Source organism: Vidua chalybeata, chromosome 16, assembly GCF_026979565.1.
Source record: "Vidua chalybeata isolate OUT-0048 chromosome 16, bVidCha1 merged haplotype, whole genome shotgun sequence".
Classification (NCBI taxonomy): Eukaryota; Metazoa; Chordata; class Aves; order Passeriformes; family Viduidae; genus Vidua; species Vidua chalybeata.
In genome coordinates this window covers 12,232,547-12,243,058 of record NC_071545.1, presented here as the reverse complement: position 1 = coordinate 12,243,058, position 10,512 = coordinate 12,232,547, and the positions used below count along the sequence as shown (strand labels likewise).

Below are 10,512 nucleotides of genomic sequence, written 5' to 3'. Positions count from 1 at the left end.
GAGCCCCGTTCCCGGGGGAGCCGCGCGGGGCCGGGCCGGGGCGGGGCGGCGGCGGCGGCGCCAATGGGAGCGGGCGGGCGGCGCCGGGCGCGGGCGGCGGAGCCTCTCGGCGAACAAAGAGGGAGCGGGAGCGGGCGGAGGGACGGCGAGCGGGCGCGGGGGGGGGACACCCGGCCATGCGGGGCCGGCGGCCGCGGCGCGGGTGAGGCGGGCGGCGCTCCATGGCCGGCGGGTCGGGGTGAGGCAGGCGCGGGCATGGCGGGCGTGAGCTACTCGCCGCCCTGGTGGGTGAGCCTGCTGCACCGCCTGCCGCACCTCAGCCTGCGCTGGGAGCTCACCGCCGCCGACTTCCGACCGCACGACGCCGAGTACCAGCAGGTGGGTCTGCCCGGGGCCGTGCGTGTGTGCGGGGCGCGCACCCCCGGCTCTGCGGGGCGGCGGGCGCGGGGGCTCGGCCCGCCTGGAGGGCGGAGGAGGAGAAGGGGGCGTGCGGCCCCCGCCGGGGCTCCCCGGGTGGGTGGCCGAGGGTGCCGTGTCCCGCCTGCTCCGGGGGGTGCGTGGCCGCCGCTCGAGGGGCAGGTGCCCCCGCGGGGCCGGGGCAGGCGGGTGCGGGGTCCCGCTGGCGGGGCTGGGGCGGGGGGTCACCACCCCCGGCGGGATGGGCAGCAACCCCGAGCTGCCCCCTGCCTGCCCGGAGCCCGAGTTCTTCTTGGCAGAGGTGAAATTATAGACTGATAAAATCACTGAGGTTGGAAAAGCCCTCCAAGATGAGGGAGCTCAACCTTCCACCCAATCCCGCCGTGTGCCCACCGACCCACATCGCGAAGTGGCCCCTGGAACGGGGCAGGAGCCAGCCCTGCTGGGTGCCCCGGCCGGCTCCCAGCGCTGCCCAGGCGAAGGCACCGTCCCGGCCTGGAGCCCCTGGGCTGCCCGCAGCCCACCGTGGGCTGTGCCAGCCCTGTGCAGGCTCCGCTGGCCATCCCCTTTGATGCCGCCAGCCCTGCAGCGAGGCCGGCAGTGCCTTTCCAAAACCGGCTGCCTGCCTGCTGGAAAACAGATGACTTAATGCACGAGAGTGGCGTTAGCATCAAGTGCACAGGAGGATGCTCGCAGAATACTTGGTGCAGCTTTTTTTTTTTTTTTTTTTTTTAATGCTGCTTAGCCTGTATCCTGTGCTTGGTTGGCTAGGCATGTAATTAAAATGATTGTGGAGTGAATCTGTGTCCTCCAACATCTGTGTTCTCTGCTGTCATCTTGGAACAGAGCTGCAGTGACTCTGCTGCCTCGTTTTGCCACGGTCTCTGGTTTTGAAAACACCATTTTGCTTCTCTGAACATACTTGCAGTGTCCTATATACACAGCCTGCTATCATGCACACAGGCATGAAGGCTAAAGCATCTAAGCAGTTCTTGTTTATCCTAGAGGTAGAAGGTATTAGAAATACTTTAGGAAGCAGTATGTTTTGGCTTTTTGTTCTAAACAGATGAACGGATCTGAGAACTGAAGCTAGAGCAAAATGTGAGAGATGTATTTAAAGAGCCATGGGTAGATACAAAGAAACATCTTTATACCAGCAAATCAAAGGGACTTTTGAGCTAACTTTGTATTTTGAGGCTTCAGTTTGTTAATTTGTTTTAGTTCCCTTGGCTTAGCAGAGTTCAAGATGGCCACATGCAGATGTAACGCTGCACAGCAGCTGAACTGTATTTCCATGACCTCAGAGGGTAGCTGCCTTTAAAACAAGGGATATGCGATCCTGGAGATCAGAAGTTAAGAGTTCATTGAAAGATCTTCTTGGGAGTGTGTTATCATGAAATAAGCACTCGGTGACCTTTTGAATAGACAGCAGATGGACCAGTTTTCACTTAAATTGCTTAAAAGCATTCCTAGCAATAATCTGGGGTTGTGTTTGTTTGTCAGATAATTTTTCTCCAGTAATCATATTCCCACTTAAAGCCTTCTGCTGTTCTCCTCCTGTGTAGCTGCCTCCCCTCCCTTGATGACATTAAGGACTTCTTGCACAGCAGTCGATGGCCTTTTAAGTCTTAACATCAGCTCTCAAGAAAACATCTTATCAAATCCAAACTCGAATGTCTGGATTACTGAGGCATCTGTCGTCAAGAGAATGATTTGAGCAGCAGCAGCTTTGCTGGTTTTGGTGTTGGTGAGGGGTAGCAAGCAGGCTCCAGCACTGCAGCCTGTGCTGTCAGTGCTGTGGTTATATAACGGCGCTGCTGTGGCTCTGCAAGTTGGCTCTGGAGTTCATAGGCACACAGATTAATTTTAATGCAGTGAACCAGGGAAACTTAATCCAGGACTGGGAACTGTAATGATAAATGCTCTCTTGTGCTTTAAATGCTTCTGAAGGCCTTTTGGTTTGAATTCTAGATTTTTTTTTTCTGTTAATTTGCACTTCTTGCTCTGTGTGCAGCCTGTGCTGGCATTGTCTTCCCTTCTCTTTAGGAACCTTTCATATTTAACAGGTGAGATCATATACATCCTCAACATTAGGAAGTCCATTTTTTAACTTTAACTTTGGCTTATTTTTCTTTACTTTGTAGGTTTCACTGGTGCAAACTGTGTATGTTTTTGTTTTCTATTCCATTAGTGATTGATACTCTGATATTTAAGTATGAACTTTTAAACTATACACTGCATTTGATTTCCCCAGGGGCTGAGGAGAGGTCACTAGGGGGATGGTAGATGAGGTTTATTGGGACAGGTAAGGGCAGGGTGTCCCTAGCTGCAGTAAGGAAGGATTACCTTTGCTAAACTACATGACTCCAATTCATCAGGTAGCTGGACTGTTGTCCATAAATAGCCATACAGCTGGGCTCACTGTCCAGTCCCACTCTGACTTGTTTTGAGGAAGGAAGCAATGTACCCTTTCTGATTCTTCACTGCTTCTCTAGCAAAGATTTCCCAACCCATGACCACGGGAAAGCTGCACTTTCCTTATAAAACTCTTTTCTTTAGTCACCTTTTAGCAAATACCCACCTGTTTCTTGTACTCGTGTTTTGATGACGGGCTTTGAAATTGTGCATCAACTGAACATCCCACTCCAGCCAGAAGTGGAATGCAGTGGCTTGGGTTTGCATGTTTCCTGTCACTTGTTGCAGTGCCACGTGCTGCTGCAGGTGAGGAGGCTGCTGCCTGAAGAGGCTTTGCACCTCTGCCTAGCAGGATTAGTGTAATGCCAAGCCGCTATTCCCCTGGAGCAGCAGCCCAGCGATTGTGCCCTGAAACCTCTCTGAAGGAGGGCAGATAAGAACTGTGCTGCCAGTCTTTGAAGTCTCGGTCTTTGTTAAGTCTTCTGGGACCCTGGGTGATGGGGGATGTCTAGCAGGATGCAGATGCAATGGCTGCTTCTGCTGTTCTGTCCCGAGCAGCCCCTTGGCCGGAGCAGCAGGGCCGCCCGCTGTGCGCTGGGCTGTCTCAAGGCGGCTGCAGCCATTGTGTACCAACCTACCGGGGCTTCCTCCTTTTGTCTGAGAGCATGAGAAATGCTCGTGGCAGTGCTGCTGCCAAGGGCTGAGATCAGTGCAGCTGCAGGTTTTGGCTGCATACCTTCTTCACCTGAGTCGGGCTCTAAAACACTCTCCCTCTCGGTATTACTTTACCCTTTATCTTCTTCCACAGCATATCTTGTTGCGTTAGGTTAGACCAGTGTGTGGAGGAGTAGAACAGATCCTTCCCCTCTGGACTAGATTGTTTAAAAATGTATGTGTATCCTGATGTCCTTCAGATGCTCTGCTTCTGTCACAACAAGCAGTACAACCAGTTGTTTTCTTTTTCTGGGGGAATTGAGGTGAATCTCCATGTAGAATGAGCTGGGGTTGTAATCCTTCTTCTGCAGGGGTTTGGCACGCTGGTGAGTCCTGTCAGAGCTGCCTTCATGTGCTACTTGCAGGACTTGCTCCATAGTCCTCCCTACAGAGGATCTTATCAGACCAGTTCTTTTCCTAATCCTCCCATGAATCATTGGGGTTGAAAATATCTTGATATGAACAGCTTTGTTCTGGCTGTATTCTCATCTGAGTCATACTGCAGTGCTCTGCAAAGCCTTTTCATTGTGTAGTGAGTCACAAATTCTAGAGTGAAGGGAATGTAAAAATGGAGCAGAGCTCCTGTTCCTTCTGACAGCATCATGCTAATACCAGTTCAGGTCTCCCTGCCTTCTGCTGCTGATCAGATCATGATGATCTTGCCAGTACTGTCCATTTACTTTCCAGTTCAGTTGATTGGCCCAGTGAGACGGTCCTGAGACTGCTGCTGTCACTAGTTTAATTTATTTAGCAATGTAGGTACTCCTACTTGTGACTGACTTAGCTGTGTGGCATTGAATTCACTTTCTTTCTCAGGGTAGAGTTGGTGAAGAGCCTTGAAGTAGTGTGGAGGTCATGTGCTGGAGGGAAATAGAAAAGCTGAATGGCTTTGTAATACAGCACAACAACAGGTAATGGGATATCTGCTCCACTCAGGGTGTCTGTACACTGACAGAAAAGGAGGCTACAGCACTTTATCTCAGGAGTCTGACTGTGGGCTGAGAAGTGCACTGTGAACAGTGAAGGAGAAAAGAGGCTGTAAAAGCTAAGCCACAGAGCCCTTTGGAGTTTCTGCTTTTTCTTCATTGCTGGAAACTGGTGATGTTGACACAAACCTATGTAAACACAAAGGTTATGTGTGAGTCAGGCTAGAATAGAGGAAAATTCTCCAGCATCTTTGAAACTCATCCCTTGCACCACTTCGTGCCTTCTCAGTACGAGTCAGAGCTGCAGATGCACGGTTAGTAGGTGTAATGGCAGCTGTTTGTGCTTTGGAAGATGACTGATGATTGATTCACACCAATTAAGATGCAGAATCGTGCTGGAGGAAGCAGTGATAAGAGCAGGGACATGCTCTATCCTTGGCTTTGAGATGCTCTCTTCAGTGTTGTCACCCAGGAGTTTCCCATCATACATCTGTCAGTGCTGTCGTGTCGTAATGTTCTTTTTCTCCCTCTGTACGTGTGCTGAGAAGGGATCCAGCAGGGAAAGGTGCTGTGTAAGCCCAACGATCCTTCCCTTGTTTTGGCTTGCAGACTCTAATCCAAGGCATGTGTGTTTGAACCCATAGCCAAAGGTTCAGAAAGGAATTAATTCTGTCAGGTACTTTCTGGCTCTGTGAGGCTGTTTCCCTACACATAACAGCTAACGTCGTCTTTGGAAGTATTTCTTGGCTGGAGAAACATGATGGAGCCCAAACTGCCAAAAAACTTGGATTATAGAGATTGTTTTAGAACTTCCTCTACTGTACTGGCATCTTATTTCAATTTTGAAACCAAGAGTCTTTCTGTAAATTGGAAACATGTGTATTAGTCAAGTTGGATGACGTGTTTTAGTCTAGTTGGCTCAAAGTCAGAGGGTAATGTGCCTTTCTTCAAGGGTTGGACTGAAGGTTTCTTTCTTTCAAGAACAGATGGACCTCTTCCAAGGTCTGATCAGCTATCCTGCTGTAGCACCAGTTTGCTCATATTTCCAGAAAGGTTAAATGACCCCTGTTAGTAGAATCCAATGTTTTCTGATGAAATTTAAGTTGTTTTTATTTAAGAACTGCTGGTAAATTCCTTCTTCCCTTTACTCATCAGTGTTGGCTGCATGAGTAACCATGCAGTAATGCCTCCTATCAGCAAACTGGTGCTGTGCTCTGACTCTTCTGTCTTTGATCTGGAAGAGCCTTTACTGAGGAGCTGCATCACAATGAATAACCAAAAATGTAGAACCAAGGCTATTTTTGATGGCTGAGTTTTACCAAAGGTAAAAATGTTGACCATTCATCCGGTCATGCAGCAGCATATGGTATGCAGAGAGGAAAAAAGTCCACCTTTGCCAGCTTTCTGTCTGCAGCCTTGCTTTGTTTTGCTGACCCATGCTGTGCTGCCACGTTTTCAGATGGTCTCCTGAGAACTGGCAGTTTCTGGAAACACTGGCTGTAATTACCTTACTCTAGTCAAAAAAAGCAACTGTTCTAAAGGCATGGTTTTAGCACAGTACACAGGGGTAAAAGGTGTCTTGGAGGAATGTGAAACACCTTGTGGTGCATGGAGGAAAGGAGATGCAGGTGAGTGTGCAAGGATGTAAACCATGCTCGCTTCCTCTGGGTAGGATCCTAAAACTGTTCATCCTGCACAGAGAAGATGCTGGTGCCCAGCCTGGTGAGCTTCCCAGTCTTAAGACACATTTATGGAGCATGTGATGCCCTGAAGGTGCCATGCTGGTCTCAGCTGGAAGGGTAGAACCAGAGTTGAAAATGTGTCTGGTGCTTCTGTACCTACACAACATTTGTCTTCCTGAGAATGCTCCATTTTTATCCACATGAGTGTAACACCATATGACTCCTGGTCTGCAAAACCTGATCTCTAGCAGTCTGGAGAAAGGGGTAAGCAAATTCAGTTCAGTCTTAGCGTCTTAGTCTTGTCTCTTTTTGTTCTTTTCCCCTTCATGCCCTTTTGAGCAGAGGAACATCTGTGGTCTCCAGGTTAACCAAGTGCCTTTGTTTAAATGTTGATCCAATCAAGCAAGCAGTGCTTAAAGCAGATGTTGATGAGGATTTTTAGTGTTCTTTATTTTTCATTATTAGGGAAAGTGAGAAATTCTCACCCAGAGGAACATATCCCATTAGGCATGACTCTGGAGATTAAGGGCAGGAAGTCAGGTGCTTTCTCTGACTTAATCCCAAGGTTCTGAATGTGGATTAAGGGGCTGTGCCACAGGTCTTCTTGAGCTCTTGCTTGTATTTTGGGATTATATTTATTTTGGAACCTGTAAACAAAAACCTGTCCATTAGGTATGAGAGAGAGGAAAGTTATGGGCCTGTGTCTCATCAGGTTTCTTGCCTGAAAGTGTTTGTTCAGAGGAACAAGCACTCTCCAATCCCTTGGAATTTGTCTTTTCTGTTCTTTCTGTTTCATTTGGTTTGGTGTTTTTCCTCTCCTTTTTCTTCCAGGACAAGGCTAATTTTACACCTCCTCTCCTGCTCCCCTTCCCCCAGCAGCACTCACTGATGGAAAGGGTGAAGTCCAGAGCTGGTGATGTTTGTGTTGTAGGACTCTGCTGTGGCAGAGCTTGCACAGTCACCCCGCTGTGACCCCATCCAGGGGACACTCCTGTACCTGTAGGATGGGTGTGCTGAAGGGCCAGTGATGATGGCCAAAGCTTCTCCTGAAGTCATTCTTTCAGAGTCTTTGATGTCAAGTGAATTTGCTTGGGTGGCTGCAAGGAAGCAGTGAGTAAGGTGGTGCTCACTCTTAATTTTCCTAGCGTGGAGGGGAGTCAGCACCTTGTATGCATTAACCTCTTGGTGACTGTCAGTTCTCTTCTTGTTTCTGTTTTAATTTTCAGTAGTGACTTTTCCACCAGTTATGGTGGAGATTTCCCATTCCCCTTGAGTGAGTAGGAGAACTTGGCTTGTTTTCAGCTGGATGTGATTCCCATAGCTGGGGGAAGGGATGTGATGTCTGGGAATTTATTTGCTCTAAAATTCAGATGAGACCCAAGTAACTTTGGAATATATCAGAATTAACTACTGCACTGAACCTCAATTCTCACTGTTAAGACATAAATAAGACTCATAATACTCGGGGACTTATTGATGAATGCTGAGATAATAATAATACTAATATCCAAGCTCAGTAACTTTGCTCCTCTCTTGGCAAGACTGCTGCACTTTCTGGGTATGTCATCCTACCAGGTCTTTGTTTTAGCTGATGACAATGATTAACAAGACAGATGAGCTAAAATCAAGGAGGATCAAGTTCATGCAAGACTTCTAGTCCTGGGGATGCATTCATATGACAGTCTGAAAAAACAAAAAAGTCATCACTGTTAGAAATCCTCTCCTTTCCTCCACTTCAAGGAGTGACTGATGTGTTGCAGCCGTGAAAAACTGGGAATTGGCTACATTTATTCTCAAACCAGAAATTATTTTGGTGCATGGCAAAGGGGTCTCCAGGTATCTAGTGATTAGTGGCTGTGGGGCAGAGCCATGCTGATGCTATTTCTTTTTTTTTTTTTTTTTTTTTTTTGCATTAGATAAACTAGGAAAGAGCAAAACAGAGCACTTTCATGTTGCAAAAGCTTTCATTTCAAACTTTTTTTTTTTTTTTTTTTTTAGATTTCTGCGTAATGAGCCTCTTATAGTTTTTCAGTCTGATCTTGTAATTGTGAGCTTTAGGGTTTGGTAAGCTGCAAATGTGCACGTTTTTGCAAAGCAGTCATTTGTGTGCTAAGGCTGAAAGGCTATTCTCTTGCAAGAAGAAAGAAAAGTAGGTTAGCGTGCAATCCATGGCCACAGCAGTTGGTGTAACTCAGTCAGGATGCTTGTGCCATTCCCTTCTCCAAGCACTGGGTAACATAAGGGTAACATTTGCAATAATATGTGCTTTCACATGCTTATCAGGTTGCCTGCTTCAGCAGATGTAATGTGTGCCAGCCCCTCTTTTTAGTTATTATTTTAACAAATAAGCAGTTTTTGGTCAATGGTGAGAGCAGCATTAAAACCATCCAGGGAAAGAGCTCACACTCCCCTTCACCTTCACTTAAACTGGAGCTGCACCCTCGGATTGCGATTTCCTGATTTCCTCGGTCACTACTAAATGCTTTTTCTGGCTGATAGGGCTCAGAATGGTGCCACACGTGCATATGCATGAAAGCCCTTTGTAGTGTGAAATTAGGGATGAAAGATATTGCTAATCAGCCCTAACAATGCAGGACTTATTCCTGGACGAGGGGAAAAGGGAATGTGGGGAATGGATGTTTCACAAACGTATAACACATTCAGACACGTTGTTATGCCAGTGTTGGTGTCTGTGCATGGACGGCCTTTTCAGGCTGTAAAATGCTGCTGTTCATGCAGGGAATTTAAACAAGCCTTCTATTCAACGCCGAAATTCAAAATAACGCCAAAATCCAAATGGAGGCACTTCAGTTGCATAATAGTGTCTGTTACAAGGAGGCCTTGGTGCAGTAGATGATGTAATGCTCCTTAAGATAAGGCCCAAGCTGGGCTTGGGGAAAAAGGGAAGATGGTGTCAGTGACAGAGCCATTAAAAGTATTGCTAATGGTGTCAAAGCTATCCATAGGGTGTTAATTAGCACGCCTGAATAATTCCAAAGTTGATTGTGTTACAACTGTACATGTGGAAAAACTGCTCGGTGCTACCTGTTTTCTCTGATTAAAATCGCTTTTTCCCTGGGGTGAGGTTTCTTGAAGTTCAGCAGTGTGCTCAAGTTCCTGTAGCTGATAAACTGGTAATTTTGACTCTTGCTCTAGGAGCTAAGGATGCCTCAGTCTGCCAAAGAGATGCTTTCTGCTGCTTGCTGAAATTGTAATGCTCCTCACCGGGGCTGTGCCTGTAGCTGTTGCTGTTCCGACGCCTCCGGCAGCTTGTTATTTTATTTCCTCCTTGAGTCTGTGGTTCATCTATGCTTATTTTCTTTAGTTTAGGAATAGCCTGTGTCGCATCCTCACTGCGAGTGCCTCCAACCCGTTTTTGGGCTGGCGTGGTCACAGGGGGGACACAGGATTGCTGCCTTACCTATGGCCCGCCCCATCCCCTTTCTCCCTGGTTTTACAGTATTCGCTCCAGGAAATGCTGAGAAAGTCGGGAGTAATGGAATTCATGAAATTCAAGCTGTGCTTCAATGAAAACGTGTTTTCAATTTCTGCCTCCTTGGGAGCCTGAGACTGAACTGTAATTGTCGGCGCTGGGTGGGGGCTGGGGCCGGGATGAATGGAAGTGCCGGAGTCAGCGCTCTGCGGAGCCTCTCGCCGGCATCTCTCCGCTCCCTCTCGGCATTCAAAGGCCGGGCAGCGCTTTGTGGCAGCTTCAGGAAGCGTTTTTGTATTCAGCTGTCCAAAAAGCCCAGGCGTTTTCCTGCTGGGTTTGATCTGGCTGTCGGGGTCTGAATGACAGTGACATGTTGGAGAGGAACGTGATGGGGGAAGCATCAGCTGCGGGTGGTTTATCCCCCCTCTCTGCTCTTGATCCTGCTCACGGTGTCCTTTGAGTGTCCTGCAGCCGATTAAGGGTGAGAATTATAATGGTGACTCAAAAGCCTTTGGTAAAACTCATTAATTCATTCCTCCTTTAATTAGACACCCAGCCATGGGCTTATAATTATCAGAGCCCAGGAACGTTTGCAGCTGTTATAAGCTGTGCTGCATCAATTGCAGAAATCGTGGATTTTTGGCAAATGCAGATATGGTGAACTCTTCTCAGTTCTGGTTTTTGGTGAGGAACGTGCAAGGGCATAGAAATGAAAGAAGCAGCTGAGTGTTTGTTGTGACTGACCCCTGGCTGAATCTTGCCTTGTGGTGTTGAACTGAGGGGAAAGGGTGGAGTTGTCCTGCTTATAAATATTTTTTTTCCTTGGGAGGTGTAATAATGTAGCTTTCAAAGAGAGAAAAGAGGAAGGAGAATAAAATTAAAATATTATCTTAATATGGAATATTGTATAAAGCCTTTAGCATCC

General features: G+C 47.6%; 1 protein-coding gene across 3 annotated transcripts in view; it reads left to right on the top strand.

The window, feature by feature from the left end:
* Nucleotides 1-243: 243 nt before the first annotated feature.
* The window catches only part of TTYH3 (tweety family member 3), a 74,831-nt gene continuing 64,562 nt past the window's right edge, over nt 244-10,512 (top strand). For all 3 annotated transcript variants that reach the window (XM_053957705.1, XM_053957704.1, XM_053957703.1), the window contains exon 1: nt 244-378. In XM_053957705.1, coding sequence (XP_053813680.1) covers nt 256-378 — 123 coding nt within the window. In that variant the 5' untranslated portion in view covers nt 244-255. The remainder of the gene's footprint in view (nt 379-10,512) is intronic.